Raw genomic sequence first — 27215 nt, forward strand, 5'->3', positions numbered from 1 at the left:
TCGAACCTTTAAAATGAAAAAAATCTTGATAGAAACGTTAGTCGGAACTCTAATACACATACTGAACATCGGGTAAGAAACAAAAAGAAGGTTGTAGTAATGCTTACATTTGGAGAGATGATAAAAACTTTTATGCTATGAAAGTTAGAACTGTCGGCATAGTTTTGCTAACGCAAAGCAATCTAAGGGCTAGTTTGGTACGAAGGATAAGGGATAATTAATCCCGAGATTAAATTTGAGATGAGTAAATCTCATGTTTAGTTGGGATAAAATCGTGGTATAACTAATCCCGGGATTAGTTATCTTGGGATTGTAATATCTTTTTATTCTATGAAAAGGTGGGATAACTAATTCCGGAATAATTAATTATGGGATAACTTATTTCCCAACCAAACGATCCCTGAGAAGTTATATATTGTTGAGGATTAATTATCTTGGGATTGTAATATCTTTTTATTCTATGAAAAGGTGGGATAACTAATTCCGAAATAATTAATTATGGGATAACTTGTTTCCTAACCAAACGATCCCTGAGAAGTTATATATTGTTGAGCTCTCCCCTCTATACCCGTACGTTTACAACATGTTACATTCAATTTGTCTGAAATTTAAAATTATAAGTTATAACTAAAAGGGGGGGAAATGTGATTGAAATCTTTTCTTCACACAACTAAAAATTGTCAATACTAATTGAAATTCTCGCAAATAGAGCTTATGGACACATTAGCCATAGTCAAATAATACACCCTCCGCCGTCCATTATAATAGAAAAACATTACATTTTCACTTTTACACGTCCATTTTAGCAAATCAAGGAAAAAAATATTTTTTTCTTATTTTACCCTTATCATTAATTACTCATTTCCAAAATATTTTGAAATGTTATATTATTAGGGGTATTTGATAAAATACATGTTACATTTATTATTTCTTAAGAGACGTGAAAAGTCCAAATTGAACAAAGTGAAAGTAAAGGGAGGAAGTACTATCAACTTAATATGCATCTATGTAGCAAAAGGAATATAAGCTTCAAGTCAAACTCACACATCCAATATTCGAAAACGATCCAAAAAACAAACTACTCAAATAAAAATCCTTAACTCCATACCTTTTAAATTTATACTCCAGCTAAAAAATAAACTCAAAATGTGGGCAGGGAAAATCCAGGCATATAGCCTGTAATTTTCCACCCACTTCCTCTCTTTATGTCTTGGACCTCCAAAGTAGAACAAAAGAACAGACTAAACCAACAAGTAAACATCTAACATGATTTCATAAAAGGGAAAGTCTCTTCACTGAGAAACTCCAAGCCACTTTGAGAAGTTGTCGAACTCTGTATAGTCAGAATCTGAGATCATTGTCTTGTACCACGAATGGCTTGCAGATCTGATAGCAGATGCCTCCTCCTGCAACGGAAAAATGGAATCAGAAGAGCAGTGGAGGATGCATGCATGATGCAGCTCACAAATTTTATGTACAGCTTAACAAATGTTCAGTTGAGGCGAAGTAAAATTGGAGACAACTATATTGAAACGGAATTATCAATTAGTGTAAGAGGCACCTCTTCTCTTATGGTAGACTTATTCTTACAGAAATGTAAACAAGATAAAGACTTTTCCAATGAAATAGAAAACACTTCTATCAACGACCGCAAAATAAATAAGTAGATAATCTTAAACACATGTCCTGAATCTTATCACTCAGCTTATTTTACAGAAATGTAAATCAGATATCAGGAACTTTTCAAATGAAAGACAAGACACTTTCATCTACAACTTCAAAATAAAACAGTAGATAGTCTTAAATCTAAGTCCTTCCTACCAAAATATCCCTTTCTTATCACAAACAGCTAGCAACCATCTCCATACCGAACCAAGCTCACAAAGAAATATTACAAAGACCTAGTTCCCTAACACTTCAGACCTCAAACTTTTCCTACACTTAACAGTTGATCTTAGCCAAAAGATCTGAGAGTACACTTATCACTTCTACAGTAGTGAGTAAAGATCCGCTTTATTTTCAAAAGTAAAGGTGAAAATAGTTGCTTCAGAGCAAACACAATAAGACCAAGAACAATAACATCAATCAAACAATCAAATCAGTAATAAGGTATAGCAGGTGTAATAACAAAGGTTTATTTGCTACAACTGTGCATTGGTAACAAATGGTATGCAGCAAATAGACTCCTACACTACTAATAGATTCAGAAAACGTAATCACATGTAGCAAACAACAAAAAAGCAGAAATAGAATTATACCAAAGCATAAACCAAGTTTACCTAAATTTTCATATTATTTGGGAAACACATCTAGAATTTACACAAATCAAGATTCTATGAGCAAATATCTGTCATCAAAATCTTCAATCATCGATTCATCATACACCACTAAACTACTACTCCGTTAACTTTAAAATGATTCTATAAGCAAATATTTGCAACTAATTCTACAACCGCAATTTCGTTTAACATGACTCTATGAGCAAATATTTGCACGGACTTATTTTACCATAACTGAAACTATACTTAACTATAATTAACCTTCAAAAAGAAAATACAATTAATTTAATATGATTCTTCTATGAGCAAATATTCACAAAAAAATGTTAATCATCACCGAAATATATAAGCATTTGCAACTTATAAAACTAACCCAAAATTCTAAAGATGATACCTTTGTAATTTGATGCCTCTTCTTGTCGAGCTTCTCCTTCTTGGCCTTAACCCGTTGGGCCTCAGCCAAAAGTGACATCCTCCTGGCAGTCTTAGCATAAGGATTGAGCTTCAACAACACATTCAAATTCTTCAGTGGATTCTTCTTCAATGTAGCCCTCTTATTAACATCCTTCTTAATCGGCCTTACAACAGACTGGACCTCATCCGAGTTAATAATCCTAGCCAAATCAGCATTCACCATTTTCGGCCGTGGCAATAAGTACCCCTTCTTTTTCTCTGAAGGCTTATCGAATGATCCATAAATCGAATCTAATTTCTCATAAGCTGATTTAGTCCAAATAACAAACCTTCCTAAGTGACCACCTGGAGCGAGCTTGAGTAAGTTCAATCGATCCACGTGGCAAATTTCAACACCGGGAATGTTCCTAAACGCCTTCACGAGCTTAGCACCTTCGGTTCCGTACACAATCAGTGGTCCCTTACGAGAAATGTAGCGACGGTTACGCATTTTTCCCTTTCCGGGACGAATTGCGTGACTGTCCTTAGCCTTTTCAGCATCTGGATAAGCGCCGATTTGCTTCAAAGCCTTGATAGCATTGTTAGTCTTTTCAATCCCTTCGATCGAATCCGAAACAACGAGAGGAAGCTCGGGGACGGTCTCGATACGATGGCCGCGTGCGAGGACAAGGGATGGAACTGAAGAAGCGGCGATAGCTGAAGCAACGGCATATCGTTTTTGGTTCACGGGAATCTTACGGTGCCATCGGCGCCAGATCTTCGTCGGAGCAAACATTCGACCACCACGACACATGTTACCGAAAGCAGCTTGACCGGCGCGGTGGGTACCACCACCGGCAACACGGGGAATACGTGAAACAGCTCTTCCGGTACCCCATGACTCAGCTGAGGTCTGGTGGCCGGCTTTTTTTGATACAGCATAAGGTTGACGGGCGTTTTTGGAAATGTTGGAGTGGACGTAGGTGACAACGTCGGGACGGATCGGAGCTTTCATGACGGCGGGGAGAGGGACGGCGCCGTCAGTAGCCATGTCATTTTCTAGGGCTTGAACGGTGGTGGTGGGAATGGCGGCAGCTGTAGCCATTGGAGGAGAAGCTGCTACTGCTAGGGTTTTTGGGTAGAAGAGCAGAGAGAAAACTAGGGTTTCGTCCTGAAATGTGAATATATAGCATCGACAAGCAGAGATATAGTAAATGGGTCAAGCCTGAAAGATGTGTATTTTAAGCCTAATGACTTCTTGGGCTTAAGCCCATTTCCCTTTAAGATTTTAACACATTTGGCCAGTCGGTGAAATAGAGTTACAGCAGTTAGCCGAATATAAGAAATATACACTGATCATACATAAAATAAGTATATTATATGTTATTATACAAATAGATATACTTTTATCGGCTACTATTTTGAGAAACGGCTATACTGTGGCAAAATTCCCTAATTTTCTACAACCAAGTCTAGAAAATGTCATTAGAGAAATAAAATTTGTTATAAAGGAAAAGGCAATGAGATTTTTCTTTTAGCTTATAGTAGAGAGGTACATTTTTAGTGGGTCAGAGAAGAGCTTATAACGATAAAGAGAGAGAAGCCCTCCCATCTCTCTAACCTATAACCTGCATTCTCTCTATTTTCTTCAACTAATTGCAAGCTCAACTGAATTCAAATTCTTCAAACCTTGATACTACCCAAAACCACGGGACATTTTAATATCTAATAAATCAAGTGAGGATAACTATAACTTAGTAATTCTAAAGGCCACAATTTTCCGCTCTCATTAAAGGAAAAGCTCATTGGGAACGACGGAAAAATTGATATCTCTACTGACCCTTTATCTTCCTTCTTTCACCCTATGGATATTCAACAGGAAGAGACCAATCCCCATCCAAAGGAAGGGGATGAAAATTCTGCTATCTCCGTCCCTATCACCTCTGAGGACAAACAAAGGATTTACAACCAATGAAAATACTCCTTAATAATAAAGCTTCATGGTAAAAGGATCCTGCACCAAACTTTGAAACAAAAAATTCTAGAATTATGGAGAATCAACGAAAACTTCCCACTCATATATTTGGGCAATGATTACTACATTGTCAAATTATATAAAGAAGAAAATATGAACCTAATCTTTCAACAAGGCCCATGGTTTATTTATAGATTCTTTCTATCTATCCAACACTGGCAATCAAATTTTGTAGCTATGAATGCAAAACAAATCCATACAGCTATTTGGGTAAGACTCCCTCAATTACCTACAGAATTCTACGATAGCCAAATACTACAAAAAGTAGGGGGTGCCATAGGAAGGCTTTTGAAGGTAGATGCTTGTACATCTTCTTCCCTTAGAGGAAGATACGCAAGACTTTGCATCGAATTACCCATGGATAAACTGGTGAAAAAATTCATTTTCATTGGAAGACATAGACAACTAATACACTATGAGGCGGACAACTATCTTTGCAAAACATGTGGGAGACTAGGTCATAAAAACACCTCATGTCCTCAACAACAATCTTCAGCAATTGAGTCAAGTTCTACTCCAGTGGATCAATCATCAAAACCACTACTACAACCGTCGCAGCCACTTAATGAAGGTTGGCAAACAGTTCATTTCCCACGAAGTAGGAAATTTCCATCAATCCAACCAAAAGTTGCTGACACAAGGAATCAAGAAACAGGTATAAATGTTAGGCTATTCAATGCCACAACAGGTAAGTCTATTACTGCTCAAAAATTTAAATATGTTCATAAGGTTACGACAAATCTTTTTAATAATGTTCAAATTCCGGATCTCTCCCATAATTCACTCCCAAACTACAATGAAAACAATTCCTTAGAGACTTAAAACCACCTTGCAACCAATGGCTCAAAACCCCAGCAAATGGTATTAGAAATACCACCTTACAAAAAATCTAAAATGTCTCTAACAAAGATTACATGAACCGGGCACATAAGACAAAACTTGACAAAATACATCAAATACCACTAGAGGACAAATTAGTTAGTAACCAAGAGACCTCCCTAATTAACTCTACTACCCAATCGAGTAACACTCAAACAATCCCTAATGATGATTATAAGTTCTTAAATCTGTCCAGAAAGGACAAAACTCAATCTACACCCAATCCCCCTTTGCATGCGGAAAAACACCCGTCCAACCAAAATCAATCTTCATCGCAAATGGCAAAAATTCCTATACACGTGCCTAACAAATCCCATGCAACCCCCTTTATAATTCTCAACACGCTAAACCTCTCGAATAACATGCAAATAGAGGTTATCATTCCTCCTATTCCACTCCCTCAACCCTCAAAATACCAAGCCTCATCTCCTAATAATGCCGAGAATTACACTGAACCATCGGAGAAGGTATCGTTTAATCCAAATATTGAGAAACGAAAGACCACACACCATTGAGAACCTACCTCCTTTCCCCCAGCAACTCCCAATCCTTCCCATAATTTACGCACAACCACCCCTTCCCCAGGATCATCACCCAACATCCTCGATAGAGTTAGGTTTAATGGGGAGGGGAGTGTCACTACAACTCAATGTCAATGGTCCGGAGCGTATAGTATTAATCTAAAACCCTCAATTCCTAGCACAATTAGTGTCCGAGAGTCTCTACCTAGCCATGAGTAACTACATGAACCACATTTGGGTAAACAACATCATGCAACCACTAGCACCGGGCATGAACAACAACTTGATCCAAGCCATGCGCGCTCAATGGAATCTACCCCAACAATATGCTCAAAACCCATGTCTTCCTCAGAATATGGGGCTAGACTTTCCATACTTCCCCCCCAAGAGTTGACTGCCCTCAACCCAGTCTTAACGACTTGGGATCCTTCTCAGAACCTCATACAACCCCAAGTGCCAATTAATCTAGGAGCAATGGACCAACAAGTCCCACACCATTAAATGCCTCAATATTTAGGAAATTCGAATGGGGAGGGAATGGAGGGAGAAATCAACCTAACAGGGGAATTAATGGTAGAATCCTCAAACCTAGACGAAGTAAAGGTATTTCTGTTCGAGGAGGAGAGGCGGGAGAAGAGGCTTATCCTAGCATGTCCAAGTTCACTATTCAAGTGCACAATGGACATGAGACCACCTCAGGACCCTACTGTGGGAAAAATTGCAATGATCTTGGTTCCCTTATTAAGGAGGAACCCAATATTCCCACAAGGGAGTCAGTTGAACGGTCATCCTCAACCCCCACTCTAATAAATGAATCGTGCTAAAAATATCATTATTTGAAATATTAGAGGAGGGAACAATGCTGAGTTTAGAAGAGATTTCCCTGAGCTAATAGCCACCCATCACCCCTGTATGGTCACTTTGCTAGAAACTAGGATGACAAACTATGGTAGTCTTATGAACGAGTTTGGCTTCACGGAAATGATAGAAGTCCCAACTGAGGGACATTCTGGTGGCATGAGAGTTATGTAGGATACAAACTTGGTGAACGTCAACAATTTCGTCAAAAGGAACAATGAAATTCATGCTCTTATGGAGGTACACCCTACTCGTCACTCTTGGTTATTTTCCTCAATTTATGCTAGTTCAAAAAGCTCCAATAGAAACATCATGTGGGATAATATCACTAATATCTTTGATAACTATAAAGGTGCATGGTTATTGGGAGGTGATTTCAATGATGTTTTGGTAGCTACAGAGAAATTAGAAGGTAACCCTATTAATAGACGACGTGCTGCCAAGCTATGGAACAAAATTAATTATTGTAAGCTCATGGATTTAGGTTTTAAAGGTTGTAAATATACCTGGTCAAATCATAATAAAATTAGTTGTAACCGTATCATGGAAAGATTAGATAAGGTTCCAGCTAATGATGCTTGGGTTAGCATATATCCTTAAAGCATCTGTAGTTCACTTGCCAAAAATCCACTCGGACCATAATCCTATTCTCCTAGAATTTATTCCCAAACTATCAAACTCTCTTCCAAAGCCTTTTAGACTGGAAACCTTTTGGTGCGGCCATCCTGAGTTTGGAAATTTTGTTAAAGAATGTTGGCACAACATAACTTTTCTTGATGCTTCAAGAATCTTTAAAAATCGTGTCACTGATTGGAAAAATGTCACATTTGGAGATCTTTTTAAAAAAAGAAAAAAATCCTGGCTAGACTAAATGGCATTCAAAATTCAAATTCGTACTTTTAGCCCCTTCCTTAATGAACTAGAATCCACCCTCAAGTTGGAGTATAATAATATCGTGAAAATGGAGGAAGATTTTTGGAAACTAAGATCTAGAGTCAACTGGCTTAATGAAGGGGAAAAGAACTCAAAATTCTTACACATATGTGCCACCAATAATAGAAGAAAAAATAAGATTGTTTTCTTTAAAGACTTAGAAGGTAATTGGATAGATGACCCTCTAAAAATCATGGAACATACTCTATCCTAGTTTGAACAAGTACTCACTACTAGTCGTTTGTAACGACCCGGCCGGTCGTTTTAAGAATTAACTCCCCGATCCCCTATTAACTGCATTCCCCATGTTTGTTTCTGCTATTGTGAGTTGCCGGGAGGATTTAATTGGAGTTCCGCAGAGTTTTGGGACACTTAGTCCCTAAATGAGAGTTAGGTTTTAGAATTTGGACCGTAGTCGGAACAGTGTGAAACCTCGGAATGGAATTCTGTTGGTTCCGTTAGCACCGTTGGGTGATTTCAGGTTTAGGAGCGTATTCGGATTGTGTTTTGGAGGTCCGTAGCTTAATTAGGCTTGAAATGCTGAAAGTTGAATTTTTGAAGTTTCCGGTTCGATAGTGAGATTTTGATATCGGGGTCACGTGTGTGCAAATTTCAGGTCATTTGGACGAGGTTTGATAGGCTTTTTGATCGAAAGCGTAACTCGGAAGTTTTTGAAATTCATAGGCTTGAATCCGATGTTAATTCGATATTTCAATGTTGTTTTAGGTGTTTTAGATTGGTATAAGTTTGGATAGTAGTATATGACTTGTTCGTGCTTTTGGTTGAGGTCCCGGGGGCCTCGGGATGGTTTTGGATGGTCAACGGGAAGTTTGGAGTTGGAAATTTACAGCTGAAGCTGCTGAGTCTATTGTCATAACCGCACCTGCAACTTGAGGATCGCAGGTGCGATTGCACAGAAGCGAAAAAGAAGCCACAGATGCGGCCAAGAGGAAGCAGGGCTGGTACCGCAGAAGCGGCTAAGGGAGCGCACCTGCGCTATCGCAGGTGCGGGCATGTTGTCGCAGATGCGGAAAATGGGCTTCTAAGTTAAAATCGCAGATGTGTTGCTTTGGACGCAGATGCGGTACCGCAGGTGCGGTGTAGGGACCACAGGTGCGAAAAGCCTGGGTCAGAAAATATAAAAGACTCCCTTCGCGATTTTGGTCATTTTTCTCAATTATGTCAATTCGGGATGGAGCTTTTGAGAGCAATTTCAAGGGAGATTTTCAGAGGGATGCATTGAGGTAAGGTCCTTGGTTTCTAAGCTCGTTATTATGGTGATTTTTATGATTTTAAGCATGAAAATTTAAGGAAAATCGGTGGTAAATTGGGGGTTAGGGCTTGGCTAATTGGAGAGTTTGAGTGGTGATTTGAGGGACCCTTTGAGGTCCGATTTTGGTACTTTTGGTATGTCTAGACTCGTGAGAGTATGATAATTCTAAAAATGTAAATTTTACCCAATTCCGAGACGTGGGCCCGAAGGGCGTTTTGGTCATTGTACCTAATTTCGTGTATTAGCTTAGAATTTATGTGTAGAATCAGTTACTTGAAGTGTTATTTACATTATGCAATTGAATTGAATAAATTTGGGCCATTTGGAGTCGAGTACTGACGGCAAGAACGTGGTTTCGGGTTGATTTTTAGCCGGTTCGAGGTAAGTGGCTAGTCTAACCTTGTGTGGGGGAAACTCCCCTTAGGATTTGGTTTGTTGATAATTGAAATGCCTTGTACGTGAGGTGACTAGTGCGTACTTGTGCTAATTGTTGAAAATCCATTTTCTTTAAGTAATTATAAATCTGATTTCCTTTTTCTTGTTCATACCGTGTGTAATTTAAGCCTGCTATTAGCTTAGAGAAGTATGTCTAATTGCCTTATTTGCTTAAACTACCTTATTTGGATTATGTGTGGCATGCTAGGTTAGATATACTTATTTTTACCTTGGTATGAAACTAGAACTGAATTGAGTATTCTTCGTGTTGCTGTAGTGTGTTTACTTTGGGACTATGGGACGATATCCCGGGAGATCCCCCTGCTTGTTTACTTTGGGACTACGGGACGGTATCCCGGGAGATCCCCCTGCTTGTTTACTTTGGGACTACGGATTCGTATTCCGGGAGATCCCCTGCACCTGTATTGATTTGGACTGTAGTACAGATACCAAGAGATCCCCAGCACGTATATTGAGGATACTAAGAGATCCTTGGGATACCGAGAGATCCCCAGCATATATATTGAGGATACTAAGAGATCCTCGGGATACTGAGAGATCCCCAGTACACATATTGAGGATACTGAGAGATCCCCGGGATACGGAGAGATCCCCCGGTTGTTATCTCTGCATTGAGCTGTATTTATTTCCGTGATTTCTATGTCTCTGTTAAAGTTGATGTTGTTTCTTTTATCCTGTGTTACTTTTATTGTTGCACTTAAGTATACTGTCTTGTTCTACACTGTTATATCTTATATTTTCCTTTAATCTCAGTAGGGCCCTGACCTTCCTCGTTACTACCCGACCGAGGTTAGGCTTGGCACTTACTGAGTACCGCTGTGGTGTACTCATGCCCTTCCTGCGCATGTTTTCATGTGCAGATCCAGGTTCTTCCACTCAGTCTTATCACGCTTGAGGCTAGGCGCTTTGTAGAGACTCCGAGGTATATCTGCCGCGTCCGCAGACCGAAGAGCCCCTTTCTATTTTCAGTACTAGTATAGCCCTTTCTGTATTTTTCCTTGTTGGTAGACATTCTGGAGTTAGAGCTTATTATGTAATCTTTTAGCTTGTGATTCATGGGATTCCGGGTTTTGGGAAATGTAGTTCATTTTAAGAGTTTGATTTGTATTATTTCTGTAGTTTGGATAGTTTATTTCTGTTATTTCTTTTTCCGTAAATTGTTAGGCTTACCTAGTCGTAGAGACTAGGTGCCGTCACGATAATTCATGGAGAGCGAACTTGGGTTGTGACAAGTTGGTATCAGAGCTCTAGGTTCATAGGAGTCATGAATCACAAGCCGGTTATTTAGAGTCTCGCTGATCGGTACAGAGACGTCTGTACTTATCTACGAGAGGCTATGTAACTGTTAGTAATATTCCACTTTATTTGATTTCCTTGTCGTGCGAGACTTTAATATCACAATTCTAAACTTCTGTCTTCTATTCTCTCACAGATGGTGAGGACACGTGCTACTCGAGATGATCAGGCACCCGCGCCCCCTACTGGAGCCGCCAGAGGCCAGGGCCGGGGTAGAGGCCGAGGACGCGCACGTGGTGCAGCCAGAGCACCCGCGCGAGCTGCCATCGAGGTGCCACCAGCAGTTCCAGCCGGAGTCCAGACACCTAATACGTCTACTACTACTACTCCAGCACTCCAGGAGACTCTGGCGCAGTTTATGACTATGTACACCACTCTAGTTCAGGCAAGGTTGCTTCCCCTTGCTGCAGCTACATCCCAGGCCGGGGGAGGAGCACAGACTCCCGCCGCCCGCACTCCTAAGCAGCGAGTGCATGTTGATCAGGTCCCAGAAGTTATTCTTGTACAGCCGATAGCCCCAGCTCAGCCCGAGGAGAGGGCAGTAGCTTCAAAAGAGTAGCAGAAGAGGCTTGAGAGGTTCAAGAAGTATCAGCCTCCAACATTCCGCGGGCTAGCCTCAGATGATGCCCTTGGATTTCTTGAGGAGTGCTACAGTATCCTCCGTACCATGGGTATATTAGGATCGAGCGGGGTTTCCTTCACTACCTTCCAGCTTCGAGGTGCCGCCTATTAGTGGTGGCGTGCTTATGAGTTAGACAGTCCGGATGAGGCAACTTCCCTTACTTGGACTCAATTTTCAGATATGTTCACGAGAGTATATTCCCTAAAGTCTTAGGGACACTTGGCGCACAGAGTTTGAGCGTTTGCACCAGGGTACTATGACTGTCTCAGAGTATGATGTCCGTTTCACCAACTTGGCTAGACATGCACCAGCTTTAGTTTCTACTGTTCGCGAGAAGGTTCGCCGGTTTATTGAGGGGCTTATTCCCAGCATCAGGTCTAGCATGGCACGTGAGTTGGAGATGGATATTTCTTATCAGCAGGTGGTGAGCATTACTAGGAGGATTGAGGGTATGCATGCTAGGGATAGAGAGGAGAGGGAGGCCAAGAGGTCTCGAGAGTCGGGTCATTATTCTGGTGCCCGTGCCCCAGCTGCAGGTCGTCATGGTAGGGGTTATATGAGTCGCCCTGTTCATTCAGCTCTCCCAGCAACCAGTGGTGTTCCAGCTCCTCCTAGACCTCAGGAGCCTTATTATGCACCTCCAGTATCTAGTGCGCCTCCTGCACGGGGTGCTTCCAATGGTCAGTCCAGCAGACCTGGCCTGAGCCAGTCACAGCCGACACGTCCTCCCAGAGCTTATTTTGAGTGTGGTGACACACGCCATATGGTGAGGGATTGCCCTAGACTTGGGAGGGCTGCACCTCCACAAACTTCTCTGCCACAGCGCGCCCCACAGAGTTCTCAGGCTATGATCACAACACCAATTGCTACCCCACCTGCTCAGCCAGCTAGAGGTGGAGGTCAGGGAGGTAGAGGTCGTCTTCGAGGGGGAGGCCAGGCCAGATACTATGCCCTTCCTGCCCGTATTGAGGCTATCGCCTCCGATTCTGTCATCACAGGTACTATTTTGGTCTGTCACAGAGATGCATCAGTTCTATTCGATCCAGGCTCCACTTATTCTTATGTGTCCTCTTATTTTTCCCCGTATTTGGGCGTATCTCGGGATTCTTTGAGTTATCCCGTTTATGTTTCTACTCCTGTTGGAGATTCTCTTGTTGTGGACTGCGTTTATCAGTCGTGTTTGATTGCTCTTAGTGGTTTTGAGACCAGAGCCGATTTGTTATTGCTCAGCATGGTAGACTTTGATGTTATTCTGGGCATGGACTGGTTATGCTATTCTTGATTGTCACGTAAAAACTGTGACGCTGGCTATGCCAGGTGTACCGCGAGTAGAGTGGATGGGTACTTTAGATCATACTTCCAGTAGAGTTATTTCATCCTTAAGGCTCAACGTATGGTTGAGAAGGGGTGTGACACGTATCTAGCTTATGTGAGAGATGTCAGTATTGATACCTCTACAGTTGATTCAGTCCCAGTAGTACGGGATTTCTCTGATGTGTTTCTAGCCGACCTTCCGAGCATGCCGCCCGATAGAGATATTGATTTTGGCATTGATTTGCTATCGGTCACTCAGCCCATTTCTATTCCTCCGTACCGTATGGCCCCTCCTGAGCTGAAGGAGTTGAAGGAGCAGTTATAGGAATTGCTTGATAAGGGTTTCATTCGGCCTAGTGTATCACCTTGGGGTGCTCCTGTCTTATTTGTGAAGAAGAAGGATGGTTCTATGCGTATGTGTATTGATTATCGCCAGTTGAACAAGGTTACAGTGAAGAACCGTTATCCTTTGCCTCGTATTGATGACCTGTTTGATCAGTTACAGGGTGCTTGTGTGTTTTCTAAGATTGACTTGCGTTCAGGCTATCATCAGTTGAAGATTCGGGAGCCAGATATCCCGAAGACTGCCTTCAGGACTCGGTATGGTCATTACGAGTTCCTTGTTATGTCATTTGGGCTGACTAACGCCCCAGCAGCCTTCATGCATCTGATACATAGTGTATTCCGGCATATCTTGACTCATTCATTATTGTCTTTATTGATGACATTCTAGTATATTCCCGGAGTCGTGAAGATCATGAGCAGCACATGAGGATAGTGCTCCAGACTTTGAAGGAGAAGAAATTATATGCTAAGTTCTCGAAATGTGAGTTCCGGTTAGATTCCGTGGCATTCTTGGGTCACGTGGTATCTTGTGAGGGGATAAGGGTGGATCCGAAGAAGGTGGAAGCAGTGCAGAGTTGGCCCAGACCATCCTCAGCTATAGAGATCCGCAGTTTTCTGGGCTTGGCGGGTTATTATCGTCGATTTGTTCAGGGGTTTTCATCTATTGCAGCACCTATGACCAGACTGACCCAGAAGGGTCCTCCGTTCCAGTAGACGGAAGAGTGTGAGAAGAGCTTTCAGAAGCTCAAGACAGCTTTGACCACAACCCCAGTTTTGATATTGCCTACCAGTTCGGGGTCTTATACTGTCTATTGTGATGCCTCGAGGGTTGGCCTTGGAGCGGTATTGATGCAGGACGGTAAGGTGATCGCCTATGCGTCTAGACAGTTGAAGGTTCATGAGAAGAATTATCCTGTCCATGATCTCGAGTTAGCTGCTATTGTTCACGCCTTGAAGATCTGGCATCATTATTTGTACGGTGTGCCTTGTGAGATTTATGTTGATCACCGAAGTTTGCAGCATCTGTTCAAGCAGAAGGACCTTAATTTGCATAAGAGGAGATGGCTAGAGCTGCTGAAGGACTATGATATCACTATTTTGTATCACCCGGGCAAGGACAATGTGGTGGCCGATGCTTTGAGCTGCTGCCGGGCAGAGAGTTTGGGGAGTTTAGCTTACTTACCAGCAGCAGAGAGGCCCATGGCGATGGATGTTCAGGCCTTAGCCAGCCAGCTTGTGAGGTTGGATCTTTGGGAGCTTAGTCGGGTTCTAGCTTGCGTGGTCTCTCAGTCTTCCTTGTTTGATCGTATCCGGGAGCGTCAGTTTGATGATCCTCATTTGCTTGTCCTCAAGAACAAGGTTTTGCATGGCGATGCCAGAGATGTGAGTATTGGTGATGACGGGGTATTGAGGATGCTGGATCGAGTTTGTGTACCCAATGTTGATGGGCTTCGAGAGTTGATTCTAGAGGAGGCCCATAGTTCACGGTACTCCATCCATCCGGGTGTCGTGAAGATGTACCAGGATTTGAGACAACACTATTGGTGGAGGCGGATGAAGAAGGATATAGTTGGGTTTGTAGCTCGGTGCCTTAATTTTCAGCAGGTGAAGTATGAGCACCAGAGACCGGGTGGATTGCTTCAGCAGATAGAGATTTCGGAGTGGAAGTGGGAGCGGATCACCATGGACTTCGTAGTTGGGCTCCCACTAACTTCGAGGAAGTTCGTTGCCATTTGGGTGATTGTGGATCGGCTGACCAAGTCCGCGCATTTCATTCCTGTGAGTACTACCTATTATTCGGAGCGATTGGCGGAGATTTATATCCAGGAGATTGTCCGTCTGCATGGTATTCCAGTGTCCATCATTTCAGATAGAGGTACTCAGTTCACATCACGGTTCTGGAGGGCCGTACAACATGAGTTATGTACTCGGGTGGAGTTGAGCATAGCATTTCACCCTCAGACGGACGGACAGTCCGAGCGCACTATTCAGATTCTTGAGGATATGCTCCGTACGTGTGTGATCGAGTTTGGAGGGTCTTGGCATCAGTTCTTGCCATTGGTGGAGTTTGCCTACAATAACATTTATCAGTCCAGCATTCAGATGGCACCGTATGAGGCTTTATATGGTAGGCGGTGTAGATCTCTGGTGGGTTGGTTCGAGCCGGGTGAGGCCAGATTATTGGGCACAGACTTGGTACAGGATGCTTTGAAGAAGGTTAAGGTGATTCAGGATAGGCTCCGTACAGCCCAGTCCAAACAGAAGAGCCACGCGGATTCGGAAGGTTCGTGATGTATTCTATATGGTTGGAGAGCGGGTTCTGCTTCGGGTTTCGCTTATGAAGGGCGTTATGAGATTTGGGAAGAAAGGGAAGTTGAGTCCGAGGTTTATTGGCCCTTTTGAGATATTGAGACGTGTTGGGCAGGTTCTTATGAGCTTGTCTTACCTCCCAGCTTGGCAGGAGTTCATCCGGTATTTCATGTTTCGATGCTCCTATCACGGTGATCTATCGCACGTGTTGGATTTCAGTTCAGTCCAGCTGGACAAGGATCTATCTTATGTTGAGGAGCCAGTGGCAATATTGGACAGGCAGGTTCGAAAGCTGAGGTCAAAGAACATTCCATCAGTGAAGGTTCAGTGGCGGGGCTAGCCGGTCGAGGAGGCGACTTGGGAGACCGAGCAGGATATGCGCAGCTGTTACCCTCATCTTTTTACTGCTTTAGGTATGTCTCTATGCTCGTTCGAGGACGAATGAATGTTTAAGTGTGGGAGGATGTAACGACCCGACCGGTCGTTTTAAGAAGTAACGCCCCGATCCCCTATTAAATGCATTCCCGTGTTTGTTTATGCTATTGTGAGTTGCCGGGAGGGTTTAATTGGAGTTTCGAAGAGTTTTGGGACACTTAGTCCCTAAATGAGAGTTAAGTTTTAGAATTTGGACCGTAGTCGGAACAGTATGAAGACGGCCTCGGAATTGAATTTTGTTGGCTCCGTTAGCTCCATTGGGTCATTTCGGATTTAGGAGCGTGTTTGGATTGTGTTTTGGAGGTCCGTAGCTTAATTAGGCTTGAAATGCCGAAAGTTGAATTTTTGAGGTTTCCGGTTCGATAGTGAGATTTTGATATCGGGGTCGGAATGAAATTCCGGAAGTTGGAGTAGCTCCGTAGTGTTGAATGTGACGTGTGTGCAAATTTCAGGTCATTCGGACGAAGTTTGATAGGCTTTTTGATCGAAAGCGAAATTCGGAAGTTTTTGGAATTCTTAGGCTTGAATCCGATGTTAATTCGACGTTTCAATGTTGTTTTAGGTGTTTTAAGGATTAGTATAAGTTTGGATAGTGGTATATGACTTGTTCGTGCTTTTGGTTGAGGTCCCGGGGGCCTCGGGGTGGTTTCGGATGGTCAACGGGAAGTTTGGAGTTGGAAATTTGCAGCTGAAGCTGCTGAGTCTACTGTCATAACCGCACCTGCAACTTAAGGATCGCAAGTGCGATTGCGCAGAAGCGAAAAAGAAGCCGCAGATGCGGCCAAGAGGAAGCAGGGTTGGTACCGCAGAAGCGGCCAAGGGAGCGCACCTGCGCTATCGTAGGTGCGGGCATGTTGTCGCAGATGCGGAAAATGGGCTTCTAAGTGAAAACCGCAGATGCGGTGCTTTGGACGCAGATGCGGTGTAGGGACCGTAGGTGCGAAAAGCCTGGGTCAGAAAATATAAAAGACTCCCTTCGCGATTTTGGTCATTTTTCTCAATTATTTCAATTCGGGGTGGAGCTTTTGAGAGCAAATTCAAGGGATACTTTCAGAGGGATTCATTGAGGTAAGGTCCTTGGTTACTAAGCTCGTTATTATGGTGATTTTTATCATTTTAAGCATGAAAATTTAAGAAAAATCAGTGGTAAATTGGGGGTTAGGGCTTGGCTAATTGGAGAGTTGAGTGGTGATTTGAGGGACCATTTGAGGTCCGACTTTGGTACTGTTGGTATGTCTAGACTCGTGAGAGTATGAGAATTCTAAAAATGTAAATTTTACCCGATTCCGAGATGTGGGCCCGGAGGGAATTTTGGTCATTTTACCTAATTTCGCGTATTAGCTTAGAATTTATTTGTAGAATCAGTTAATTGAAGTGTTATTTACATTATGCAATTGAATTGAATAGATTTTGGCTATTTGGAGTCGAGTACTCGTGGCAAGAATGTGGTTTCGGGTTGATTTTGAGCCGGTTCGAGGTAAGTGGCTTGTCTAACCTTGTGTGGGGGAAACTCCCCTTAGGATTTGGTTTGTTGATAATTGAGATGCCTTGTACGTTAGGTGACGAGTGTGTACTTGTGCTAATTGTTGAAAATCCGTTTTCTTTAAGTAACTATAAATGTGATTTCCTTTTTCCTGTTCAGACCGTGTGTAATTTAAGCCTGCTATTAGCTTAGGGAAGCATGTCTAATTGCCTTATTTGCTTAAACTGTCTTATTTGGATTATGTGTGGCATGCTAGGTTAGATATACTTGTTCTTACCTTGGTATGAAATTAGAACTGAATTGAGTATTCTTCGTGTTGTTGTTGTGTGTTTACTTTGGGACTACGGGACGGTATCCCGAGAGATCCCCCTGCTTGTTTACTTTGGGGCTACGGGACGTTATCCCGGGAGTTCCCCCTGCTTGTTTACTTTGGGACTACGGATTCGTATTCCGGGAGATCCCCTACACCTGTATTGATTTGGACTGTAGTGCGGGATACCGAGAGATCCCCAGCACGTATATTGAGGATACTAAAGAGATCCTTGGGATACCGAGAGATCCCCGACATATATATTGAGGATACTAAGAGATCCTCGGGATACTGAGAGAGCCCCAGTACACATATTGAGGATACTAAGAGATCCCTGGGATACTGAGAGATCCATTGGTTGTTATCTCTGCGTTGAGCTGTATTTATTTCTGTGATTTCTATGTCTCTGTTAAAGTTGCTGTTGTTTCTTTTATCCTGTGTTATTTTAACTGTTGCACTTAAGTATACTGTCTTATTCTACACTGTTATATCTTGTATTTTCCTTTAATCTCAGTAGGGCCCTGACCTTCCTCGTCACTATCCGACCGAGGTTAGGCTTGGCACTTACTGAGTATCCCTGTGGTGTACTCATGCCCTTCCTGCGCATATTTTTCATGTGCAGATCCAGGTTCTTCCACTCAGTCTTATCACGCTTGAGGCGAGGCGCTTTGTAGAGACTCTGAGGTATATCTGCCGTGTCCGCAGACCGAAGAGTCCCTTTCTATTTATAATACTAGTATAGCCATCACTGTATTTTTCCTTGTTGGTAGACATTCTGGAGTTAGAGCTTATTATGTAATCTTTTAGCTCACAATTCATGGGATTCCGGGTTTTGGGAAATGTAGTTCATTTTAAGAGTTTGATTTGTATTATTTCTGCAGTTTGGATAGTTTATTTCTGTTATTTCTTTTTCTGCAAATAGTTAGGCTTACCTAGTCGTAGAGACTAGGTGCCGTCACGATAGTTCATGGAGGGCGAACTTGGGTCGTGACATCGTTGCTACTCCAACCGGTCCTCCATTAAAACTGACCCGCTTAGCTACAAATATTTTAATCTATCATCTCTAGACAACCCCATATCCCCCTCAGAGATTAAAAATGCTTTATTTAGTTTTAAGTTTTTTAAATCTCCTGGTCCAGATGGTCTTCACCCATTCTTCTTCAAAAGTACTGGGATACCCTAAAAACCTCGGTCTCAAACCTTTGTCACCAGGCGTTTGATTCGGGCAAACTCCCGGCAGAGATTAATGACACTTATCTCTGCCTCATCCCCAAAATTTCCAATGCAAATAATTTGAAAAACTATCGGCCTATTGGTCTATCCGTCTATGTAACACAATCTACAAAATTATTTCTAAAATCACAACTAATAGACTAAAATCTTTTTTCGGGAATATCATTAGTCCTTACCAAGCCAGTTTTATAAAGGGAAGACGTACTAGTGATAATGCCATCATTATTCAGGAACTAATGCTTAAAATGCACAAACAACTAGGTCCTAATGCAAATATGATCCTGCAAAAATAGACCTAGAAAAGGCTTTTGACCGTCTTGAATGGTCTTTCATATACAGAACTCTTCGTCATTTCAAATTTCCCACAAAAATCACTTCCCTCATTATGTCTTGTATCACAACAAGCAGGATATCAGTCTTAGTCAATGGTAGCAAGAGTAAATTTTTCTCTCCTAGTAGAGGTATTAGGCAAGGAGACCTCCTTTCCCCGTACATCTTTATCCTTTGTATGGAAATGCTCTCCACTCAAATCAACTACAATATTAACATTGGAACATGGTCTCCTATCATAATAGGAAAAAACAAATGTCAGTTATCTCATCTATTCTATGCAGATGATTTAACTCTAATGTGCAAAATTAACAAAAAAAAAAATCCCCCAATACCATTCTAAAATGCCTAAATTCTTTTTGCAACTTATCGGGCCAAAAAATAAACTTCTCCAAATCAAAAATCATTGTCTCCAAAAATTGCCCTAATCATACCTCCAAGGCTTTAGCAAAACTCTTTAATATAAAAATTAGTAACAGTTTTGGTAGATATCTGGATTACCCAATTACAAATACCAAACCCAAATCATCCGATTATCAATTTATCCTTGATAATATGTCTAACAAATTAGCCTATTGGAAATTAAATTTCTTAAGCATCGCAGGAAGAACTACACTTGCTTCATCTTCTCTAAATAGCATTCCAAATCATGTCATGCAGTATAACTATCCCCCTACAATGATTATTAAGCATATTGACAAAATACAAAGAAATTTCATCTGGGGTCCACAAACATCTCTAAAAAAATTTACCTTGTCTCTTGGGATACAGTGACAAAGGACAAGAGCAATGGGGGTCTTGGTATTCACTCAGCAAAAGAAAAAAACCTGGTAACTTTGGCAAATCTCACCTGGAGACTTATTCAGAACTCAAACCATCCTTGGTAAAAAAGTTCTAGCCTCTAACTATGGCTCTACCAAGAATCTTAAAAATTCTTCCTTCATATGAAAAAGTGTGGTAAAAGGGTGGAAAATATGTAGCCAAGGTTTACAGTGGATCCCACACACAAATTCTACTATGAACATTTGGGATTCAAACTAGATCCCAAAATCCCCTACCCTTAGACAACAATTGGAGGGTCCTCTCACAATGTCTTGCAACAACCTTACCATCAAAGATATTTTGAGTAACAATAAATGGGATTTTAAAAATATCACTTTTGATCTTCCCCAACACATTAAGAATAGTATCCTATAGAGAGGACGTATGACTCAATGTACTGGGAGCTTACGGGGAATGGAACCTTCTCTTCAAAAAGTTGCTATAGTTTAATTAATGACTTTGGTTGGATTTGGGATACCCGTTGTCCAAATAAGATAAAATTCTTGTTGTGGAAATGTCTCCATAACAAACTTCCCACTCGATCCTATCTAAATCATATAGGCTTGAACATTGACCCATTTGCCCAGTATGTAAAGAAGAAAATGAAACCATTGAGCACATTTTCACTAAGGGCAAAGCAGTTTTAAATTACTGGACTAAGAGAGGATTAATTAATCGTGATGATGGCCACTGGCTTTATAATATCACTTATTTAAATAATAACACTCCCTCCCCTTATCTTGGATGGGAAGATCTATACACTTTTGTTCTATGGAGTATCTGGCTAAATCGTAATAACAATAATCACTCAAATACTACTATGAATTATTACCCCACCCATGCAGTATCCCTAGCTATAGAATATAAGCTCCTCACCCAAAAGGAGAAACACACTGTTCATTCCCATGCAGTTGAAGTTGCATGGCACAAACCTCTTCCTAATACCTACAAACTAAACATAGACGGTGCTTTCAGAGAAAAATTTAATATGGGAGGTATAGGAGGAGTATTTCGAAACCATTCGGGCAAATGGATAATGGCTACCAACACTCCTGCACCTCAAGCTCCCCCCTCCAGGCTGAACTAGAGGCTCTCAAGGAAGGACTCAGTATTGCACTAGCACACGGATACACCCCCCGGTGATCGAAACTGACGCAATAGAGGTAATTAGTATACTACATTCTGGTTGTGTTCCTCAGAACTCCATTATCTATACTTGCAGGTGGTTAATGCACCAGCTGAGGCAGCCGTTGATCAGCCATAACTTTAGGGAGGAGAACAAAGTGGTCCATAAAATGCAAAGGAAGCACTCAATCATGCAAGGCAACATCAACTACTTGGCAAACTACCTTCTTATGTCTTAAATAATTTGGTAGCAGATAAGGATGGATATGTCTATTTTGTTAAAAACAATAGTACTGATGTATGTTGTAAGTTAGCCAGTATGGGCAATACAAATGTCCTTAAGGCTTGTAGTATTTTGATTTTTGAATGATATAATAGACAATATTCCGTAACTTTTAATATATTATCTTTTTTTTTTGTCAACAAAAAAAGAGGTACATTTTACTCATTGGGTATAGATTACCAGATTGTAAAAATGCAACCTCGTCAAATAATTTACAAAATAAGGGAACTGGTCCAGAACTTCTAATGTCTTTATTCACCAACATAAGATTTTAGTAGAAATGACAGCAGGTGACCACTCTAAAGGGTGTTATTTATGAATTAGCTAATGTATTCTGAATTTTAGTTTTTATTTATTTTTTCGGAGTACAGTCCTGAAATTAAGATTTTTAGTTCAAAATTTCAAAACAAAATAAATACGGACTAATTCCTAAAGAGCAGCACTCAAAATGGCTATTTATGCACTTGGCTCAAGATTAATTCCTAACAGCTTGTTTGGATGGTTGTTCCCCGTTGTATCGTATTGTATAGTTATCTCAAAACAATGTTTGTTTTGATTGTTTCGTTAAAATTGATTGTATTGTATTGTTAAATCCATTGTTACGGAACAATTTAAAAGTCTCCTTTTTTGAAACAACCGATTTGGTGTGGTGGGATTATTTCCTATTTTTCTTATTAATTATGCCCTAACTTATTACTCCACAATTCTTACCCTTTACCTTTTTTTCTATTTTAACTCCAAATCTCCAACCTATAACCTACTTTATTTTTTTCAGAACTTCTGCCGCCAACGTTAAAGGTGTTTTGTCGCCTTTTGTTTTATTTTTTCTCCTAGTTTGCTTTTAACTCAATTTAATTAGTTGTGCTCCTTTGTTTTGCGTTCTTCTGTCTCGCTCCTTTGTTCTGCTTTCTTAAGGTGTTTTGCCTTCTTCTGTTTTATTTTTTTAAATTATTTTTATGCATAATTTTTGATAAATTTAATATTTAAACAATTGAGGGTGTTATAGTCAACTTATCAATTACAGTACAGTACAATACAGTCAAACCAAATAACAAAATATTATTTAACCACGACAAACAATACAATCTATGCAAACATTGTATTTATAAAACGATACGATACGATAAAATACAATACATTATAAAACGACGGGAAAAAATAATCCAAATAGAGTGTAAAGAGCATCACTCGAAATGGCTGTTTATGCACTTGGCTAAAGATTTTACATAGAATGGTTTTATGGAATTCCTAATGTATCATACCAGAACAAAATTAATTAGACAATTAGTTTTATGGACAATATGTCAATACTTCTGACAGACAATAATTATACTTTGTTCCAAGCAATTCGAGTTTGCTAGATAAATCATTATTGTCTGTGTTGCTCCATTTAAGTCTACTGTAATTTTAATATTATAGTAAAATTTTAATTTTTTTTAGTATTAAAAGTTCTTTATATTCTCTATTATATGTAAATCTCTGACAAGACTGTTTGACCCAAAAATATAAATTTTGGTTCAAATATTTAACTTTAGTTAAACAAAGGTTAATCCTAGTTAAGAATAATATCCCCACATCTTAAAATTAGAGAAAATAAGTGATACACGTTTATGAGGACAAATATGACACTATGTAATAAATGCTTTTAAATAATCAAGAACAATGGTAGAGTGTATGATATTCAATAAATGTTGATAGACGACATTTAAGTAAATAAGAAGAATAATTCAATCAGTAAAGGGTGGATTAAATGAACCTTCTACCTAACAATGATTGAACAACGAATCCTCGTACAATCGAGGATCTCTCGAATCTGATAGTCAAAGACTGTCACGACCCAAAAACTAACACTGTCGTGATGACACCTACCGTGGTACTAGGCAAGCCGACACATTATCAAAGCAAATCGATATTTTCTTTTCAAAGATAATTCCAAAGCTATTTAGTATAAAACCCTCATAAAGGAGTTCAAATCAAAACAAAAGTGCGGAAAAGAAAGCCCGAAATCGGGGTGTCACTAGTCTTGAGCATCTACTACAACTGTCTGACAATATCAAAACCATCATAGTCTGGAAATAACTGAATACAACTAAGGAAAGATAAAGAGGGAGGAAATCAGGGCTGCGATCGCCTGGCAGCTACCTTGCTAACTCCGATAGATCTGCAACTGAATAATCAACACCCGCTATCGTGCCTAGAAACGTCTGGATCTGCACACAAGGTGCAGGGAGTAACGTGAGTACGCCAACTCAGTAAGTAACAACAGTAAATAAAGACTGAGAAGTAGTAACGAGCAATAATGCAAGTAAAGTTCACATACCAGAAACTCAGTAAAATACGGCACGCTTTTAAAACCATAGTTTGAATCAAGTCACCTTGTTTACATCAAGTTCCAGTAAAATCATTTGAAAACATTTTTCAAACAAAGGTTCAATGCAAAAGTGAGCAAAATGATGAAATTATAAACAACCCCTCGGGCAAACATCACTCGTATACAGCCTCTCGGGCAAACCTTACCATCACTCATATACAGCCCATCGGGCAAACCTCACCATCACTCATATACAGCCCCTCGGGCAAACCTCACCATCACTCATGCTCGGCACTCGCACTCAGTAGGTACCTTCGCTCACTGGGGGTGTGCAGATTCCGGGGGGGGGGGGGCTCCTTCAGCCCAAGCGCTATAACAAGCAAATCATGGCATAAATCAATCAGGCCCTCGGCCTCACTCAGTCATAAATCAATAAAACATGATGCGGCGTGCAACCCGATCACATAAATATCCTCACAATCAGGCCCTCGGCCTCACTCAGTCATCAATCTCTCCAGCCTCTCGGGCTCCCAGAAAGAAAACAAAGTACTCAACCCAAACAACATTTATATGATGCAACAAAATAGAGTAATAGAGACTGAGTTATGCAGTAAATAAGTATAAACATGACTGAGTATAGATTTTCAATCGAAAACAATGAGAGGATAGCAAGAAAAGACCTCTAAGGGTCCAAACAACACTGGCATAAGGCCTAAACATAACATCCAGCCTGATTTACAGAAATTCTTGATAAAACACGTAGGAAACATGAAGTTTCAACAAAAGATTCGGTTTTACAGGTGATACGGGACGGACCAAGTCACAATCCCCAACGGTGCACGCCCATACGCCCGTCACCTAGCATGTGAGTCACCTCAAGATAGTCACATGACACAAAATCCGGGGTTTCATACCCTCAGGACTAAATTTACAATCGTTATTAACCTCAAACCGGTCAAATCTCTACTCCGCGATGCTCTTGCCCCTCGATTCGGCCTCTAAATACTCTGAATCTATTCACAACCAGTACAATACCATCAATATATTATAAAGGAATGAATTCCACAAGGAAAACTACCAAATTAGGCCAAGAACCCGAAATCGGCTCAAACCCGGCCCACGTCTCGAAATCCGACAAAAATTACAAAACTTGAAAGCCCATTCACTCACGAGTCCATCATACGAAATTTATCAAAATCTGACTCCTAAGCCCCAAATCAAACTCTCCAAAATCCTAAGCCCTAACCCCTCATTTTCACCCCTAATTACCCGTAATTAATTGACAAAACAACGGGGAAACACCATAGATAGGAGTATTAGAGCTCAAGCAACTTACCTCACTGAAAACCCCTTGAATCTCCGTTCAAAATCACTCCAAAAGCTCCAAAAACCGGCTTGAAAATGGTGGAAATGAACCAAAATTCGCGAAGTGTGCTATTTATACTTTCTGCCCAGGTCTTTCGCACCTGCGGCCATATATCCGCTCCTGCGGAACCGCACCTGCGGTCATCACCTCGCACCTGCGAAAACCACTTAAGTCCTCAAAGCAGCACCTGCGCCCCAGGTTCCGCACCTGCGGGCGCGCACCTGTGCACATCCTTCCGCTTCTGCGAAACTAGCCATTCTTCCTTCTTCTGCATCTGTGCCCCAGGTCTCGCATCTGCGGCTCCAGCCCTGGCCTTCCACTTCCACATATGCGACTGCCCAAGCGCACCTGCGACCTCGCACTTGTGGCTCCCCATCCGTAGGTGCGGAAACACCAGCAGCAACAACTATCTCCCAACACCAAAAATCAATCCGTTAACCACCCAAAACTCACCCGAGGCCCTCGGGACCTCAACCAATCATGCCAGCAATTCATATATCAACATACTAACTTAGTCGAACCTTCGAAACACTCAAAACAACATCAATACACCAAATTACCCTCGGATTCAAGCCTAAGAACTTTTAAACTTCCAAATTGCACAAATGACGCCGAAACCTATCAAATCACGTCCGAATGACCTCAAATTTTTCACACACGTCAAAAATGACACCACGAACCTATTCCAACTTCTGGAAATCCATTCCGACCCCGATATCAAATTTTTCACTGCCGACCGAAATCGCCAAATTTCTAACTTTCGCCAATTCAAGCCAAATTCTACTACAGACCTCCAAATCACATTTCGGACGCGCTCCCAAGTCCAAAATCACCTAACGGAGCTAATGGAACCATAAAAATTCAAATCCGAGGTCATTTACACATAAGTAAACATTCGATCAACTTTTCCAACATAAACCTTAGCTGGGAATCATTCTTCTAAATAAATTCCGATTACCCTGAAAAACCAAAACCGACGATTCACATAAGTCATAATACATCATACGAAGCTACTCATTCCCTCAAATAACCGAGCAAGGTGCAAATGCTCAAAACGACCGGTCGGGTCGTTACAAAGACAGATGGGAATCTTAATGAAAAGTAAAATCTTGTATTAAGTAAAGATTGAATCTTTTCCAAAGTGTTGTTCTTATAATTGAATCTCACGTCTCCCTAGTCTGTCTCTTTTTTCCCTTTATATGGGATCCATTCCCAAGAAACCCTAATAGAACAAATAAAGAGAATATTCTCTAGAATATTTTCTTCTAGATCTTATCTTGAAAACTAGCCGTTGCAGCTCCGTTGCTGATATTCGACCTCGACCTTGATCCTTGTTGGTGCCTTGATTGCGGCTCTTCTCGACTCCTCGGCCACTAGATTGTGCGGCTTCTCAGACCATCTTAAATGACAACTTAAGGATCCTTCTCAGGGTATCATCTCGGCCTAAATATCCCAGAGGCGGATTTGGACCCAAACGTCATCATGACGCGTATTCCCGGTGTGTTGCTTTGTTTTACGTATGATTCCCGATTGGACCTGCCGCTTCGATTCCGTTGCCAGGTAATGATGAGATGACCTTTCGACTTTGGTGCCTAAATCTTTATAAGTAGGGATAAGAGGTGTAACTTGAAGGTTTTCGGAATTCTCGAAACCCTATATTTTCTCCTTTCTCCCCCATTATTGTGTATTTCTCCTCTCTGTTCCAGTGATTCCCATTGTTTTCAATCCTTCCTTGTTCGTTAATGTCACGACCCGAAATTCCCACCTTCGGGACCGTCATGGCGCCCGATATTTCACTTGCTAGACAAGCCAACGTTAGAATAGTTTCAGCCATTTTTAACAGTTCAGTTGAAATAATAATAAATCAACCAAATATGTAATTGAATATGAAATAGAAATTTTCTGCACTTCCCAAAACCGGTAGTACAAGTCACAAGCTCTACATAATTTACTAGAAAATCTCTAAATACAACTGTTCCAGAATAGAATCAAACAGTGCAAGG

At 41.0% G+C, this 27215-nt stretch overlaps 1 protein-coding gene across 1 annotated transcript; it reads right to left on the bottom strand.

Annotated features, from left to right (window-relative positions):
* On the bottom strand, positions 989-3845 carry LOC109229385 (60S ribosomal protein L4-like). Its single transcript, XM_019394805.1, has 2 exons — positions 2674-3845; positions 989-1406 (listed from the first exon to the last, which is right to left on the bottom strand). The coding sequence occupies exons 1-2, from the start codon at positions 3775-3777 to the stop codon at positions 1293-1295; spliced, it is 1218 nt and encodes a 405-aa protein (XP_019250350.1). The 5' UTR covers positions 3778-3845; the 3' UTR covers positions 989-1292.

This window comes from Nicotiana attenuata, chromosome 7 (genome assembly GCF_001879085.1).
Source record: "Nicotiana attenuata strain UT chromosome 7, NIATTr2, whole genome shotgun sequence".
Lineage (NCBI taxonomy): Eukaryota > Viridiplantae > Streptophyta > Magnoliopsida > Solanales > Solanaceae > Nicotiana > Nicotiana attenuata.